The following is an 18,892-nucleotide window of genomic DNA, read 5'->3' as shown; positions in this document are numbered from 1 at the left end:
GGATACGGGTTCGTGCCCCAGTCCGGGAAGATCCCACATGCCACGGAGCAGCTGGGCCCGTGAGCCATGGCCGCTGAGCCTGCGCGTCCGGAGCCCGTGCTCCACGACGGGAGAGGCCACAGCAGTGAGAGGCCCGCGTACCGCAAAATAAATAAATAAATAAATAAATAAATAATAATAACAGCAATCCTATTATCACACCTAAAAAAAAAATCAACATCAATTCCTTAATATCATCAAATACCCTTGTTTCAATAAGTTTGGATAAGGATCCAAACAAGGTATACACGTAGATGTGTCCCAAATCTATTAAGTCATAGGATACTCCTCCTCCTTTTCTCCTTGCAGTTCATTTGTTAAAGAAACTGGTTTGTTTTTTCCTGTAGAATTCCCCAAACTTTTGTAATTTTATCTCTATAATATCATTTAGTATGTTCCTCTGACCTCTATTTCCTGCAAACTAGTAGTTCTAACTAGAGACTTGATCAGATTCACGTTCAGGTTCTTTACAAGGATGTCTCATAAGTGGCGGTACCCTCTTCCTATTGCATCTTCTTGTGGTATAAAGATTGACAGATGAGTCCAGGTGTCGTCAGCCTGACCCACTCATCAGAAAGTTTCCCATCAGCTTCTCATCTGAGAGACTTAGCAACCGGTGATGATCTTTGCCTAGATCCAGTGTATCATTAGGGATTGTAGAATAACGACATTCTTTTTATTTTTACATCAGGTTTACTGAGGTATAGTTTATACAAACTAAAATTTATCCTTTTAAGTAAATAGTGTGATGAGTTTTGACAAATGTGTGTAGTCGTGTGATCATCACAACAGTCAAGATATAGAGCATTCCCAGCACCCAGAAAAGTTCTGCAGGAAATTCAGTCCTTCAGCCCCTACCTCCTGGCAACCGATGGGTTTTCTGTCCCTGTGGTTTTGGCTTTTCTAGAATGTCATATAAATGGAATCTTATAATGTGTAATGTTTTGAGTCTGGCTTCTTTCATGAGCAAAATGCTTGAGATTCATCCATGCAGTGTGTATCAGTAGTTCTGTTCCTTTTCGTTATTGATGAGTGTGGAATGTATGGATGTTACAACTGTGTATCCACTCATCAGCTGATGGTCATTTGGGTTGTTTCCAGTTTTGAGCTATCATGAATAAAGCTGCTATGGACATTACTGGACAGATTTCCGTGTGGGCTTACATTGTCAGCTCTCTGATAGGTGGTTTGAAGAAGAATTCTGTATGGTGAGTGCATATGTATAAGAAACTACCAGTTGTTTTTCGAAGTGGCTGTATGATTTACATTTCCACCAGCAATATGTGAGCATTCTCATTGTTCCAAATCCTCCTCTTTATTTGGTGCTGTCAGTCTTTTTTTTATTTTGGCCAATCTAGTGCATGTGTGGTGAATAAGTAACTGTGGTTTTAATTTGCATTTTCCTGATAACTAATGATTTGAGTATCTTTTCAAATGCTTATCGGCCAATTTGATATCGTTTTTGGTGAAGTGTTTGTTCAAATCTTTTGTCCATTTTTAAATTAGATAGCTTGTCTTGTAATTGAGTTGTTATTCAAGTGATGATAATCTTACTCTATAGTCCTACATTTAACAGTTGCAATTCTATAAGGAAGTTTTCTTTCATCAGTTATTTTGTAACTTTGAAGTATAACTTGTACAAGGAACAGGATAAATGCTCGGCTCTTCCTCACTATTTACCAGTTTTATAATAATTTGGCCCCTTAGCCTCATCCAAAAGCTTCTTGATGTGATTTTTATTATGACCTTATGGATTTTAACATATTTTAGGTTATCTCACTCATTATTGCTTTATTCTTTGGTGATTAAATTATCCCATCTTTGACTAGTGGGAGGCCTTTCAAGTTGGTTCCTGTGTCTTTCTGACATGACTACAGTAGTTTCTGACAGTTTTACTTTCTGATCTGATAAGATTTTCTGGCTCTTCTTATACATTTCCTATCTATGTAGTAAACAGTGTGGTCTTGCCCACAGAGAGGTCTGGCCTTTGCCCTGGCTTCTGGGAGGTAATATCAATTCTGGGAGGCAGTGTCATACCTGACAGAAACGTCTTTGTTTAGGGTGGAGCTGGCCACAACTGACAGTCTTACAGGACGGGCTGGCCATGCCAGAGACACACCACATGATTGAGGGTGGAAATCTGGCGTACTGTGGAGACTGCTATCAACCATGTGAGCAATCAATCAATCATACCTAAGTAATGGAACCCCCCGAACAACTTTGGACACCGAGGCTCAGGTACGCTTCCTTGGTTGTCAGTATGCCAAGTGCATTGTCACATGTTGGTGCTGGGAGGGTAATGTGTGGGTCCTGACTCCACGGGGTGGACGACAGCGGCTCTGTGTCTGGAACCTTTCCTGACTGTGCCCTTTGCATCCCTTATTCTGGCTGAGTTTAATCTGTATCCTTTCCCTGTAATAAACTGTAACCATGAGCATAATAGCTTTCTGTGAATTGTGTGTGGTCTAGCAAATTACTGAAGCTGAGGATCGTTGGGGAGCTCCCGGAACTTGCGGTTGGCATGAGGAGTGAGGGCAGTGCTGGAGGCTGTGGCAGCTAGCTTGCAGTTAACTAGTTAGCTAGTAGCTGGCTAACCCCAGGCTAACGGCCTCGGATTGGCAGCCAGCTGTTTCTCTAAGGCTCTGTCCTCGTTCAGTGAGAAATGGAATTATATATACCACAGTAGAATTTATACACCACCCCTGGGTGCCAGGGACACTCACTGCTACTGAGTGGATGGTCATTGTTTCCAGGACTTTTCTGTGAACAGAGCTAGAAAAGCTTTTCTCTCTTTTAAAGAGAAAATCTGGCACAACTTCATACTGATATTTCCAATTAATATTTAGGAGTGCAGATTTTTATATCTTTGACTTTATAGCTGTATCTTTTACACTGAAAATTTTGGTATCTATAACAAATAAACATTTACTTGTTTGCTTTATCCTACTATACAATATTTTCAGAATAACAATGTCAACATTGTTACCAACAACGTGATAACTGGAAACAATTTAAGATTTCTTTCTAGTTCTTTTCTGCCTTTGGAAATACAGTCAAATTTCAGATCACCTGAAACAGTTCCTCCACGTGTGGCTAAGCCATCTGCTCAATGGCTTATTGAGGTCCATTTATTTTATGTTTCTTGATTTTTAGGAACTGCCTTTGCCCTCTTATTTCTTTAACTTTGACTGAACCTTGTTTTATATTTGACATAAACCCTGTGCTTGGTTCTAAGAGTCAAATCCACAGAGATCTAGCTTCTACTCCTGTCCCATTTTTACATTTTACACGTTTTCACGGCCCACAATACTCCATTATAGTGAATTTTAAACTGTGGATAAAAGACCTAAGCCAGCATATTTATTGGATGAGAATGCTATTGCTAAAGTAACGCTTAGAAGAGTAGACTTGATTCTTAAGGTTAAATTCTTCCTTTGTCTATATCATTAAGTTTTAGTAAGCTCTGTTTTGTAAAGCAACTGCAATGGTAAACTTTAGTGCTACACAGCTGAACTGTCACAAAATTAAAATACTTAAAATTATAAATCTTAATTTACTGAGGACTATAATTAAGATAGAAGTTCTTAAACAATGAACACTGACATAATATTACTGTCACTCAGGTGGCCTTAGGCACAGCAGCGTCATCATATCTCTTGGGGACTTGTGGACCAAAGGGTGAAAACACCATGACAAGTGTTCTCTGTTCTCACCCCTCTGCCCACTTCCGTGGCTGCAGCCCTCAGCAGTGTCCCTGCTCTACCACTTGCCTCTGAGTGAGTTCCTCTACGTCCACGGTTCTACATTCCCTGTATATGCTAAAGAAAACTTTTCTCTTTAATATATACATGAGTTTAAATTTTAAGGAAGATGACTCAAGAACTTACCAGCCCATAGGTCCCATTGTCTCTGCTCTTGTTTTCCCACGTTTTGCCTCTTTAAGGAGTTCTTCTATTGCTTTCCTGGTGGGAAAAAGGAAGAAATTTGAGAGAATTTTAGTCACTCCACTAAATTCTGAAAATCAATTTGTTCCACGTATGTGACCCTGGGAAAGAAAGAGCTTTTGAAGCATTAAACTTCAAAATTGGGGGAGAAATTTAAAAAAATGTTTTAAAATGGTTGATAGTTTTGAATACATAAAAATTAAAAAGAAACCTTTTCCATATAGGGGAAGAACACTGAAGAGAAAATTAAAGGCAAAATGACGAATTATATCCATACTAAAAATGTTCAAACGCACTATTATTCTAAGAAATACTAATTAACCCAGCAATGATGAATCTGTTTCTGCTCATCAGTTAGTGATGAGTGGAGTGGAGAAATGGATATTCTTTTCTCTACCAACAGGGACTAAAGCTGATATAACATTTCTGGAGAACAACTGGAAACGTGATAAAGAGCCGTAAAAATAAAACATACATGTTGACCTAAAAATTCCACCTTATTCTAAGAAAAATTCAACTAAGTATGCAAAACTATATGTACAAGGATACTCATTCAAAAACTTAACAGCTAAAGAAAAAGAAGAGAAAGCTTAAACGGTTACTAAAAAGGGATTGTTTAAATAAATCATGGCATATCCACACAGCGGAAGATTAGGCAGTTGTTAAAAATGAAGACAAATGCTTGGCACAGCAAGACATTCATAACATGTTAAGTGTATAAATCTGGGAACAAAAGAGTATGTATAGGATAATTTTATTTTAAATTTATTTACATGTACCTATTGCACAGGGAAACATTTGGAGGGATGTTACCAAAACGATAAGTTTGGGGCAGATTTTTAGTTTTTTGTTTGCTTCTCTGCATTTTCTGTTTTTTCTAGAGTGAATCTGTATTATTTGTGTAATTTTTAGAAAGAGGCTTTTTAAAAGCCTAGAAGACATATTTATCAACCATACTCTGAGACTTTACCACATATAATCCTGTGCAAGGTGTCATGGGTAATAAGATAGGACCATGGTCATCCCTGACTTTAATATTACCTATGATATAGCAATAATAAAGTTAAGAAAAAGAGAGGTATCACGTTGCAAACAACAGTAATCCAAAGACAGAACTATAATTCTAATCACAAAATTTGAAACTTTTAAAATAATTATAAATATAATTATAATAATATTATTATAATTGTAATAGTTATAATTATTATAATATAATAATTATATTATTATAATATAATATAATATAATATCAATAATTATATATTGATTCTATATAAAAACATTTAGTTACACTCTTACAGTACTACTCTAGGTACAATTCACATAGTCCTCAATGATATTACCATTCTGTTAGTTTATAAGAATGTTTTATTTTATACTGATTTTTATTTTATCAAAGCATGCATATAGCTTAAAGAGAAAAATATTATTTAAAGACTTAAAATGAAATACAGCAGTCTTCTGCATCAGCCTTCCTTACCCACCAAAAAAACCAATTTCAACTCCTTCTTATCTGTTTCTCCTGGTATTCACCTCCATATTTCTAATAGTATTCTTTCAAACTATTTCACCACCCTCTTCATCCTCAACAGATATATCTGGCTGTTTTTCTATAATTTACACAAGTTTTAATAAACTCCTATTAATAGTGAGATCTTTTAAAAAATGCCATTTCAGCTAACTCAGCAGCTGGACACTTTCTAATCCATCCTGGGAGGGCCCACGGATGGGCTGATGAAAAACTGAAACGCTGACCAGCTTGTCTGCTTCTTGCGCCTGGACTCAATCAGATCAGGTGTCATAGCCCAGCCTCCTGGTGTCGGGAATACTAAGTGCATGTGACACCACAGAGCCTTCTTCCATCTCTTTAAAATAATAATACATCCTATGGATGTGATCTGAGGACTTTGTCTCATAGAGTATTTCGGGAAAAATTTATCCTCTCTGGCTCCAAAACAGAGATCCTTCTTCACCCTTATAGATGTAAGCAAAAAAAACCCAAGGGTAAAAACATGCCAAATACACCCCCGCCTTCCCATCAATTAGAGTGGTAGCTTTCAAAACAACCACCAGAAAATCAATCATCCTGGATCCACCCATATGTCCTCTCTCCTGACAACAGACACAGTTAAAAATCATCAGTGAAAGAACCTGCTTGGGCAGTTCCCCAATTATGAACAAACTATGTATCAGTGACAGATGAAGGAGAATGCATTTTCCCATAAAAACTGTTAAAACGTTTGCCCAGCTTTCTGGACATGCCTACGAAAGCCAGTTTGTGTCACGCTACAGTTGGGATGCTGTACATCTGCAGGAAGCAACACTCGGTCAAGAACCGTGCCGGGATCCTGCAGGCCTAGTCTAGGCGCCTTCCAGAGCGTGAAGTTGGACGTGGATTCTTCTGTAGTTGTGATTTCACTGAAAACTGTCTCCAGTGCTGTGCTTAACTTTCTCTGCCGTGATTAAGGATACCTTCTGACTTACAACGACAGCCCAAGAGAAAAGAAGGTGTAAGTATGAGAAAGACTGCCTGGGGTGAACCAGTTCACCAGTGAGGAAAGACGGTGACAGGTCGGGAGCAGACAGGGCAGAACCCAGGCCCAGCAGACTGCCTGCGACTGAGGCGTTTGTTACTGTTTGGACAACTCATGTTGTCACGAGCTTTACGGTTTACAAAGCGCTGTCCCATCTGAACATGACAACATAGTCATCACGACCAGTGTTCAGATGAGGAAGGAGGTACCGGGGACACTGAGAGCGGTGGGGAGGACCAAAACAAAACAAAAGGACCTGTGGGTTTAAGGGTACCTGCCCTCCATCTTCCTATCATACTTCCCGTCTCCTCCACAAACATTTGCACAACAAGTCCTGGAGAAGCCCTTTTCTCATTATCATTAAAAGGCAAAAAATAAAGTAAATGCAAAAGGGGAAAAAAAAAAAAAGCCCTGACAGAGCTGCCACTGCTTCCGCACTCATTCAGAGAACTGCAGAGGCAGAGGAACGGAGGGCTGCTCAGACTTTGTCCTAAGAATGTGGGGCATTCGCTGTGTCCCACCCACACTCTGCACGAGCTCCTTCTGCAGGGCTTTCCTTCCAAATAGGAAAGCAACTTCTAGCAATCATGTGTTTTGTCCTTGAAATAACAACATCACCTTCAAAATCAACAGGAAAAAAAATTAGAAAGTCAGGTAGTTTTCCTCACTCCTGTAGCCTCTGTTGTTTTTTCTGGAACTCTCGCTAATGAATTCTCGGGTAAGGAAATAACAAAGTCAGTTTCTACCACACATTATCACAGAGGCTAGATACTTAAATTATCAAAGATTATGAAACATCGGCATCATGAAACAAGATAGTTTTTAATGAGATTGTGAAACAGAAGTGTAAACTGCAATTAAAATACAGGAACAGCAAACAGTAGGAGAATATATAAGAACTAAGTACAACAAGGACTTGAACAATTAAATTTCAGACACAAATTTAAGTACCATAATTTTTATGCTTAGATCCTTTAAGCATCTTAAAGGTTTCTTTGTAAAACAAATCCATTGTATTAGAATAGACAGTCCGGTGCAAACAAGAAGTCCCAGAAAGCCAGGTCATTAAGCAGACAGTTTCCTGGGCACAGGAACAAGCTACAATCGATTTTCAATGATCCATGTGTGTATTATCCACAGACAATTTTCCATCCTAGCTCAGCTTCTTCAGGCCTGCCCGTTCATCCCATTAGCCAGCTGGTACATGCTTGTACAGCGTACACTGATCATAATAGCAGCTTAAATAAAACCCGAGTGGGAACGCAAGTCTGGTGCTAAATCGCCTTAAAATCCAAAGTCAAACAAATTAGTTTTGAGTTATCTGGGTCTGTGGTCCTTTATACTCACATAAATCAACTGAGAGTTAACTATATCACTATAGCGAAAGGGTAGCAAGATATTTAAGGCAACTAAAATGAAACAACAGAAAATTAAATAATGAAGAACACAAGAAAATGAGATTTTTAAAGAAATAATATCAGAGAAGCTAAATATCAAGTAATTGCTCAAAAAAAGACCTCAACATATACTTTCTTGAGAAATGGTGAAGGAAAGTGCTGTGGACTCAATGTTTGTGTCCCTCCCTCCCCAAACTTAGATGTTGAAATCCTAGCTCCCGATGTAATGGTATTAGGAGGTGGGGCCTTTGGGGGAGGTGATTGGTGCCCTTATAAAAGAGACCCCAGAGAGCTCTTTCCTCCCTTCTGCCATGTGGGGACACAGGGAGAAGATGGGCCCTCACCAGACACCGAATCTGCTGGCAACTGGCTCTCAGACCTCCCGCCTCCAGAACTGTTAGAAATAAATGTCTGCTGTTTAGACCACTTAGTCCATGGTCTTTTTATTACGGCAGCCAGACAGCACATTCGTGGGCTGTAGCTTTGCTAGTCCAGAAGCCCAATTTGGCCGGGACAGCGGCTGGACGGCAGCACCATATCTGCCGTCATGTGCATGGGAAGGTTTGCCTGGGCTGCACCCTGCCCAGGGCTCTTCCTGCAGCTACGTCCTCACCCCCGGACGCTCAGGTCAGAGGTCACCTTCTCCACCGGCCCTTCCTCATCTCCCCACCGGTGCCTCATCAATAGATATTATAAAACCACCTTTTCTTTCAGGCCGATGTACCATACTTCTAAATATTTAAGTTACCTTTAAAAACCATTAAAGAAAACATATTCATTCCTCCTACCATGACAAATACACCTTCATTACAATAAAAATTTAAATGTGTAAACTCTGTATGGTGATAGATGGTAACCAGACTTGTCGTGGCCATCACTTTGTAATGTATAAAAATATAGAATCACTATGTTGTACACCTGAAGCTAATATAAAATTGTAAGTCAGGTGTACTTCAAAAAAATGTGTAAAGCTATGATTTTTAAAAATTTAAGTTAGTGAAATATGAGATAATGGAATTAACTCCCTGCACACGTTGATTATTCTCTTAATGGGTTGGTAATATTTAGATGAATACAGAAAGACAGAAAATTTATATATATCTTTATTCCATAAAATTTATTTTCTTGCCTTTATTTCAGCAGAATCACTAATCATATTGTTATGATCAAGATTTACATATAAAGTAAGTTCTATGGACTGTAATAATCTAAAGTATTAAAAAACAAAGTGTAACTATTCAACATGGACCAAATTGTAGTATATTGTCAAAATGTAAATTAACATAAATGTAAAAAACTGAAAACCTAAATTTTGAATGTTTTAAAGTTTCCCTGTAGATTAATGAATCAGTAACAAACCTCCTGTATGTTCTCCAAGACCTACACATATACAAATGTATGAGTAATCTGATCTAACATTAAATGTTAGTCTCCAAGTATAACTATTCCTCATACTGAACTAAGTCATGAGAACCTCCAGAACACTGAACTGAAATCCTGAGACAAGCAAGCAAAGGGAAGCTTAGCTCTGCTGGGAAACAATATTTCCTTATGGCAAAACCTCCTGCACTCACGCTGAAAAGAAGGTTTTGACAAGTTAATGTGTCTTTTTTCTTCCGAACACTGCACGGCTCACATCCTTCCTGGACTCTGAAGCAGTGTGCGCTCTGACGTCAACAGGGCACAGCCCCGCATCGCCACGGACCCCACAGTTTCCTTTCATTCAGGGACGCAGGTCAAAACAAGAGGAGGGTGTTTCCTGGGCTAGGAACTGCACTGACGGAAGATCTGCACGTTTGTGACACATGGGGCTGCCCAGGTTCAAGGAAACTCTCCTTTGAATATCGATATAATAAGCATTTAATATGCATCACTGGGGATATGATGAAAAATAATGATGGCGGCAGTACCTATGTGCCATGTATCTTACACTTAATCCTCACAGCTCCTCTAGGTAACTACTATTTCATTGAGAAGGAGAAAATAAAGAGTGAAGAAACTGGGGCTGGGATGTGAACCTGGGCAGTTGACTTTTAACTGACCCTGACACTACAGTTCTGGTGAAGGCGAGACCCCAGCCTCGACACAGCTGAGCCCCGTGAGAGGAAGGCCATGGGAGGGCTGGCAGCATGTTTTACTGCGATTATTTGCAGTCACGACAAGACTGTGGTGAAGGCAGAACTCCCGTCTCCTCACCTGGACTTGGACAGCCTCAAATGTCCACAGCTACCCATCCTGCGTGACCTCAGAGGGTGGGTTATTGTTACAGCGAGATGACTTCTTCAGGTAATATGTGGGCTGACTTCTATTAGTTTAGCTCTTAGAGGGAAGCCTTATCTCTCAGGTCATAAAACACCTCACCTGAGGAATGACCTCATAATGAAGTCACCTCATTGTCAAAGTAGTAAGTATTTCTACAAATATTTATTCTTAAATCCCGATTAAGGAGCCACACACAGAAAATACAGTGATTCATTTTCAGTTCGTATTATAGGACCTAGTTAAATGTGCCACGGTAAATCGTGTATTGTGAAGACAAGCATCTCTTACTGAAAAAACTCTGTGCAGGGGGGTGGGGATGGCAGAGAACTACCTTAGAAGATAGTAAACTCTAAATAGAAAAGCCTGTGAATTATACCATTGCCAGGAACAACGTGTCTGTCTGATAGGTCAATTAAGTTTAAAAGTATATAAAGTGTACACGTGCCTTACTAAAAGATTAGTTGGGAGAAGTAAACTCAGTCAAAGAATGTAAGGTCAAAGTAATTATTGAGGTCTCTTACTCCGTGAAAGCATTTTGTTATCTCTTTATAAAATTCAAACTCTCACCCAATAGCTGTTCGAAATGCAAAAAGGAAAAAAATCACAACGATTGAACAAAAGGAAACATTGCGATAGAAAGCCTCTAGGGCTCGCCTCCGCAGCCTTCTTCAGTGAGGCCTAGCGCCTGGCGCACTGCCCTTCGGTAAACACGCCACACACCAGAAAAGCCACCTCGCCCATCGCGTGGTCTGCAAATCACGCTCTTAATCCTAAAAGAGCTTTATTTTATACCAGAGATCTGCGGCTTTCTGCAGACTGTCCTAAAGGACCCTTCAGAGCTCTTGGATCGCAGCCCCATCCAAGGGACGGCCTATTCAGCAGAAGGCCTGGTCAGCCCGCTGAAGGCGTTTCCCTCAGCTGTGTCAGGGCTGCAGCAGTCTGCTGAAAACAAGCCATCCACCCCATGTGCATCTCAGTGTCTGATTCATCAAATGATTATAAACTATACTTGGAGGTAAGAGCCAAGGAATGGGGAAAATATAGAATATTCCAGAATGTGTAGGATTTCCTAATCAATTCAGGCTCTTTAAAAAGTGTTTTCCTTTCAACTGCATTAAGCAGTGTTGAACCCAGGAAGAAAACATACTGATGCTTCTAATTCTTAGAAGTCCCGCAATACACAAATGAGATGGGAGAAAGAGAAAGCCTGTGTTCCTTAGCGACCAGCGCAGGTTCAATGGCTGCCTGGGGGCCCCTCAGTACAAGGCAAGAGACAACGAAACAGAGGGTGCAGCCCCTCCCAGCCCCCACTGCGTGCACCTCCAGACCCAGCCTCATCTTGAGCACCAGGAGTGTCCTGTCTTCCACACTTTAGGTATCAAGGGGTACTTTGAGAGGGATGGTAGTTTCTCCTACAAAACTGGCTGGGAGAGTTTCTGAAAAAAAATAGTACGTATACACACAGACAACATTTTCTACCTCAGTCATTAAATACAAGAATCTACTATACAAAATAATTTATTGAAAACAACCAGTAAATTCTTGACTCTTTGTAAACTCTTTAGCGTCAAGTTTCAAGTTGTCTTTAGGGGCTAATGCACATGACAATGAATTTAAGAAGGACAAGGCAATTTTCAATCCCATTTTCCAATTAAAAAAATCTTAGTTAATATAATACAAGTGCTTTGGGGAAAAAATTCTACATTGCTATAATGTAGTTAATAGAATTGAGCAGTTAGACACACACACACAGACTTGGGGAGTAGTGTCTCTTTGAGGAAAATGTTTATAAAAGTTCAGAGTTCTACTGAACTTAGATGGCTCAAGGAACAAGTCAGCCAAAACTGCACAACTGTGCAAGCAAGGCTTTACATTTACTTATAAAGACCCGAGATGCTTCCCTCGTAGCTGGCAGAAGTCATAGACTCTGTTGCAGTGCAAACATCCTTACAGACGCTGAATTCAACAGCACAGGAGGGACCACTAGAAAGGCGGCAGAGATGGCCAAAGGGTAGGAACCAGCACATGGGGACTAAACGCTACAGGAGGAAAGCCCAAAGCATGGAAAATTCCATTACTGATTAATCCTATCTTTAGGTTTATATCATACCATGCAAACAATACATCAACTGCCAAAAGAAAGAATCCGGAGAGGATAATACAATTGGTGATTTTGGCATCAGAAACCAGCTGCAAGACAGTCAAGAACTAGTGAACTCTGAAGTCCCACTTCATTATTCTGCCTTGTAAATTACTTACAAGTGGTGCTGTTAGCCAAGAAGGGAAATATGGAAGCATGTTCTGGAGCAGATGTTTCACTGTACATTTCAGGAAATATCAAGACACAACACAATCCTCTCCTGGCCCTTTTTACTGCTGTGCTTGAAGTAGCTGCACATATTAGAATCATCTTGTCTGCTACTGAAATACCACCCATCCTTAGGGATGGGACAGCAGCTGCAGTTTAACTGGATGGAGCAGTGCTAATGAAGAGTTCAGAACTGTGTTAAAAATGGAATAGGTACCCAACCGAGACAGCAGGGAAAGCTCTGAGAGACAGATCGTGCTGATTATACAAACAGCATCATTTGGCCTGCTCCCAAGGTGTGATAATGGGCTTACAAAAAAAGGGCACTGCGTTTTCAATACAAATGTTCAGGACCACACTTGCACAGCTCATTTGAAATATCAACCCCCTAAATTCACAACTCTGCCTTAGCATTTGCTTGATAGAAATCGGGCCATATGCTAAACTTCTGTATTAATTCCTACACAGTCAGTGTTCCCAGAGAGGCCTCAAATCCAAGTATTACAAGGCTCTTTTTACTATAATAGGCGAGGAAAGAAACCAAAATGAATTAAAATGTTCAGGTAAAGATCCTTTAAATATAATACTATATTATGAAAATGTAAGGGAAGTTTCCTGTTAGAGGTCATCTAATTTAACATTATCATATAAAGCCAAGGAAATGATGGTTTAGAGAGGTTAATAACTTGCCTAAAACTAAATAGTTACCTGACTTTTTTGGGGGGGCGGGGGGAACATTTAATTCACAATTATATTTCTTCTCCCCCCACCCCCGGCCAGAACCTGGATGACATGTTTCAGTCATTCCTGGGGAGAAATTAGGAGGGGATAGACCATAGTTATGATACTTCAGCCCAAGGTCATTACCTTTGGAGTATAACATTACAAGGACCAGCACTAGTGTGTCTACAACTGTGTTATGAATCACACTAGAAGACCCCACCCAGTGATGGTTTACGGGAAACTGGGTCCTGGCTGCATTCAGGGGTAGTGTAACTGAAACTCACTCAGCCTGGAAAATGTTACTTGAAGTCATTTGCTGTAATTGCTTAATCATATAAAAATGAAAACCAATTTAAAAGTACCTAAATTATTAACTTCAAAGCAGGATAGATCAAAAGTTTTTACTATGGAAACTGTGTTTCATGTTGGAGAATAGTGTGGGACAGTGGGAGCCAGCTCCACTAGCCACCTGGGTGCTCTGGACAAGTTAAGTACCTTCTCTGAGTACGTTTCCTCTCCGTAAAATGAGCCTGAGCCCCGGCTCACAGATGCACTGCAAGGATTGAAAAAGATGAGAGGTATAGAGGGCTTTCTTTGCATTGATGTTTCTTGGGAGGGACAAGGGTTCATTTAGGTATCTGAATTTGCCAAAACAAAACTTTTTTAAATCTCAGTGTCTCCTCTTTTCATTTATACTGTAAAGAAAAACTTGCAGAATGTTAATTTTTTATCTGTTGCATAATTCTGTTTTGATGAAAAGCTGAGGGGTTATTTATCAGTGCAAATAATATAAAGGAAATTCTATCTTCCTATCGTTAAGTCAGAGGAAACTTCCTGTATGTAATGACAGGGAGATGGGCAGAGCCCCAGTCAGAACAGAATTCCCTCCCATGACCTATGAAATACATGATCAGAAACGAATTACATGAAAGCATCCTATCTCATATGCACAAAAAGAAAGCCAGTGGTCCTGGCTCTTTGGCTTTTCAGACAGTTGTGTTCATTCGGGAACTAGGTCTCCTCCGTGCAAAGTCAGCAGCTGGGCAACTTCCTGGTGGATGTGACCAATACAGGGACAAGCTCTGGAAAGTTCAAGCTTGAGAGCAGAATCTCTCACCTGAGAAGTTCAGACTGAGTAGAATTACCTGATACTTGTTCTACTATTATACATTCTCTACCACATCTCTTGATTCTCTTAGAAGAGGGATCCAGCAGTTCCCACTTCCTAGGTTTGAACCAAGGACATGTTCAAGTCACCTTAGGAAAATGAGGAAGCGGCCACAGTGCAGTGGAGAGGATGATCCCAGTTCCGCCCTTACTGACTCTGTGATTTTTCTTGTCATCTTGGTTACACCATCTATAAAATGAAGATATCTCTACTACCCTTTCAGAGTTTGTATGGGGATCAAACACAATCATATATATAATTACTTTGTAGCTATAAAGCACTGAACAAATGTATTATCTTAAGAAAAATTTTAAATGGGTCTATAGTATCGATTGTTATATTGTTAACTAAAACACAAAAATACCATATAATAGTATGTATCATGTGCACAGTGATTAAGAGCAGAACATACGATCTCACTGACCCTCAGAAGAACCTTTTCAGTTATTGTCCCCTTTGTATGTGTTAGACCACTAAGGCTTAGGGAGGCTGCCTCGTCCAGGGGCAAACCATCAGGGGACACCTGATCTGACCTGGACAGCTCTGAGTCCTCTCCGCTCACACACACCCTTACTTTATCCCGTCCAGGAAGATGTCTTCTACCTTTTGAGGACAATCAAGTGCTGCTTTGGCATAACATCGATTAAAAAGTTAATGTACTTAAAGATGATGCCAATGAAGTTTAACAATATGGAAAATGATATTTTCATGAAGCGACTATTAGTAAGCCTATATCTACGTTCTTGACCAGATGGTCTGTAACTCAGTGACTCTTTTCATGGTTAAGTTTTATAGAAAACAGTCCCATTTCCAACATGTTTCAGCCTGAATTTAGAAATAAACAAGGATTACTGGTCAATAGTTTTGTCTCTCAAACTGAACTCTCTGGAGCACACGCTCTGGCAAAGCTTTCCTGTCTTCCTGCAGCGGGTAACACAGGCAACATCGTGGACATAAAAGCTGAACCTCAGGGGTCAGGCTGTCTTCGGTTCATTCCACTCACTAGCCGTACAGCCTTAGGGAGGTTACTTAACTTCTCCAGGCCTCAGTTTCTTTCTCTATAAATGGGAAAAACATCATCTGCCTTGAAGGAGGTGTAAACTGGTTTGTCCACCTGGCTGGTCTTCTTACTTCACAGTCCCAGTTGCGTGTCTGCTTCTGGCTAGGAATAAGCCTAGCAATAAGCCTAGCTGGGTTCTTCACGTCCGGGCTTGTTCTGAAGCACACTGCTCTCAGGTGGCGACCAGCTTATTACAACAAGAAAACAGAAAGGGAACCTTTGGCATGCGTGCTGCAAGTCTGGGCAGCAGGCAGTGACGCACCTGCAGGCTGATACTCCTAAAGACTGACATTTTCAGCAGAACAGTTTTTTTTTTTCTCTTCCAGTTTTATTGGGATATAACTGACATACAGCACTATATAAGATGTGCAGCATAATGATTTGATTCACATACATCATGAAATTATGACCACAGTAAATTCAGGGAACATCCATCATCTCATATAGATGCAACATTAAAAAAACAGAAAAAAATATTTTCCCTTGTGATGAGAACTCTTTAGGATTTACCCTCTTACCAACTTTCACAGATAACATACCGCAGCGTTAACTGTATTTATCGTGTTGTACATCGCATCCCTAGTTCTTATTTATCTTATAACTAGAAGTTTGTACCTTGACTACTTTGATCCAGTTCCCCCTCTCCTCACCTCCTGCCTCTGGAAACCACAAATCTGGTCACTTTTCTATGAGTTTGTTTGTTTGTTTTTGAAGTATAATTGACCTACAACACTATGTTATTTCCTGGTATAAACACAGTGATTTGATATTTTTATACATTTCAAAATGATCACCATGATGTCTAGCTGTCACCTGTCACCATACAAAGATATTACATAATTATTGATTATATTCCCCACACTGTACATTTCATACCTGACTCATTTATTTTGTAACTAAAAGTCTGTACCTCTTAATCTCCCTCACCTATTTCTCTCCCTTCCCCAGCTCCCTCCTCTCTGGCAACTATCTGTTTTTCTTCTCTATCTATGACTCTGTTTCTGTTTAGTTATGTGTGTTCATTTGTTCTGTTTTTTTAGATTCCACATAAGTGATTTCACACAGTATATGTCTTTCTCTGTCTGATTTATTTCATATTACCTTCTGGGTCCATCCACGTTGTTGCAAATGGCAAGATTTCATTCTTTTTTATGGCTGGGTAATGTTCTGTCACGTACACATACATCTTCTTTATCTGTTCGTCTGTCGCTGGGCACTTAGGTTGCTTGTATATCTTGGCTATTGTAAATAATGCTGCAATGAAATAGGGGTGCATGTATCTTTTTGAATTAGTGTTTTTGTTTTCTTTGGATAAATACCCAGGAGTGGAATTGCTGGGCTGATGGTAGTTCTATTTTTAATGTTTTCAAGACACTTCATACTGTTTTCCACGGTGGCTGCACCAATTGACACTCCCACCAGCAGTGTGGGAGGGCTCCCTTTCTCCACACCCTCACCAGCACTTGTTATTTCTTGTCTTTTTATAACAGCCGTTCTGACAGGTGTGAGGTGATATCTCATTGCGGTTTTAATTTGCATTTCCCTGATGATACGTGTTGTTGAGCATCTTTTCATGTGCCAGCGGCAGAACAGTTTCTAATCATGAGACTCTAGAATCCCCACTTTCCCATCCATTTAATGACAAAGTACAGCCTTTGCCATGAAAACAAATAAACAAAAACCAGGAAAACAACTGTAGAACCAAGTCCTGAAGGCTTAGATTACAAGCTCTGATGGAGAACATAAATCCACCTCTTTTACTTTGATAGACACTGAACTTGATGATTATACTCTTTTTTCTTCATCTTCAGGGAATGAGATGATAATTGACACTTATATCCCCAATTAAATATTCATCACTTCCGAATAAAAACCCTGTTAAGTATTCTAAACACCAGGATTTATGCTTAAGTATGCAGAACAGAGTTAAGCAAGCCAGCCAGGATCTGAAATAACTTTAGATGAGGAATCTCAATGATACGTCATCCTCATCTTGAAATCTAAGCTCCAATGAAAATTCATTCTGAAATCCCATATAATTTACCAAGCATGGTGGTGAGAAATTAAGAGTTGTGGACCAAATGCTCTGAGGATCCCAGAGAAAACTGAAGAGTCTGTGCATCTTACTGTGGAGCTAATGTGATAAAAATGGCATAACAGATGTCAAATTATAGAATGCTTCATTTAATTCTCTGTTTGGTCTTATGATATGCTGACTTATATAGTAAGAAATATATGTTTGGTTTTCCTCCCATTCCTGACAGAGCTCCTAAAACCATGGGGATTTCCTAATTGATGAGAAATATAAAGCTGTCTTTTGTTTCGATGAGGTGATTTTAGGGAAAGCCCTGGGTAACCTAAGGATGGGGGCTGGTCGCCAGGATAACCAACCGCTGATTAGAGAGTTGGAATTTCAGTGCCATCCGCAGACCTCTGGGGAGGAGAAAGGGGCTAGAGATTGAGTTCTACCACCAATGGCAATGATTTAATCAATTATGCCTGTGTAATGAAGCCTCCATAAAACCCCAAAAGGACAGGGTACAGAGAACTTCCGGGCTGGTGAGTGCGTGATTTGAGGAGAGGTGGTTGCCCAGAAAAGGCATGGAAACTTCACCCCCCCCGACCCCCCCACAGTCCTTGCCCATGCACCTCTTCATCTGGCTGTTCATCTGTATCCTTTATAATAAACTGATAAAAAGTAAGTAAATGTTTCTCTGAATTCCGTGAGCCACTCTAACAAATTAACTGGGCCCAGGGATGGGGTCATGAGAACTTCCGGTTTACAGCCAGTAGGTCAGAAGCACAGGTAAAACAACCTGGATTTGCAGCTGGCATCTGAAGTGGGGTTGGGTAGGTGCAGTCTTGTGGGACCGAGTGAGCTCTGATACTGTCTCCGGGCAGACAGTGTCAGAATTGCACTGCTTGACGGATTGCTTGATGGTGTTGGAAAACACACACTGGAGACCTTTATGTGCTATCAGGCCATATAAAGACTGGGATTTCTGACAGTTTCCAACCAAAACAAAGTTCATTTTCAATGGCAAAATAAAACTATGCGACACTACATCAGTTCACCCTATTAGATTTTATTTTTTGAAATATTATTGTCCAGTGAACTCCCCAAATCTGAAACCATACAGTAGGTATGTGAAGTAGAGCAGGTGCTCACAGAGTCAACAGCGGCTGCCTTGGGGGTCAGTGCTTATGACTATATGACTATGAGATGCACTCAATGGGAACCACTTCTGGCCTTTCAGATCCAAATAAAACAACATAGCCAACTTTTCTTAGCTCAGGTGACTTCTCTGGACTCCCCTACCACCTGGTCGATACATGTGTAAGATCTGAGTGGTTCCTGCTGTGCGGGATACTTGGTTGGGACTCCATCTCTGCCTGCTCTGGTCATGACCACCTTTGCTTAGTGAACTCCTCCCTGTGGCTCCCAGCATGTTGTCAT

General features: G+C 40.2%; 2 protein-coding genes across 2 annotated transcripts in view; one reads left to right on the top strand and one right to left on the bottom strand.

Moving 5' to 3' along the window:
* The window catches only part of LNX2 (ligand of numb-protein X 2), a 164,686-nt gene that overhangs the window by 48,380 nt on the left and 97,414 nt on the right, over positions 1 to 18,892 (top strand). The gene's annotated exons all lie outside the window — the stretch shown is intronic.
* LOC115866765 (protein POLR1D-like) overlaps positions 1 to 18,892 on the bottom strand; it is a 42,199-nt gene that overhangs the window by 13,228 nt on the left and 10,079 nt on the right. Inside the window, exon 2 of the mRNA XM_030882618.2 lies at positions 3,927 to 4,001. Coding sequence (XP_030738478.1) covers positions 3,927 to 4,001 — 75 coding nt within the window. The remainder of the gene's footprint in view (positions 1 to 3,926; positions 4,002 to 18,892) is intronic.

Source organism: Globicephala melas, chromosome 18, assembly GCF_963455315.2.
Source record: "Globicephala melas chromosome 18, mGloMel1.2, whole genome shotgun sequence".
In the NCBI taxonomy this organism is placed as follows: domain Eukaryota; kingdom Metazoa; phylum Chordata; class Mammalia; order Artiodactyla; family Delphinidae; genus Globicephala; species Globicephala melas.
The sequence above is the reverse complement of the archived record's forward strand: the minus strand, read 5'-3'. Positions and strand labels throughout refer to the sequence as shown.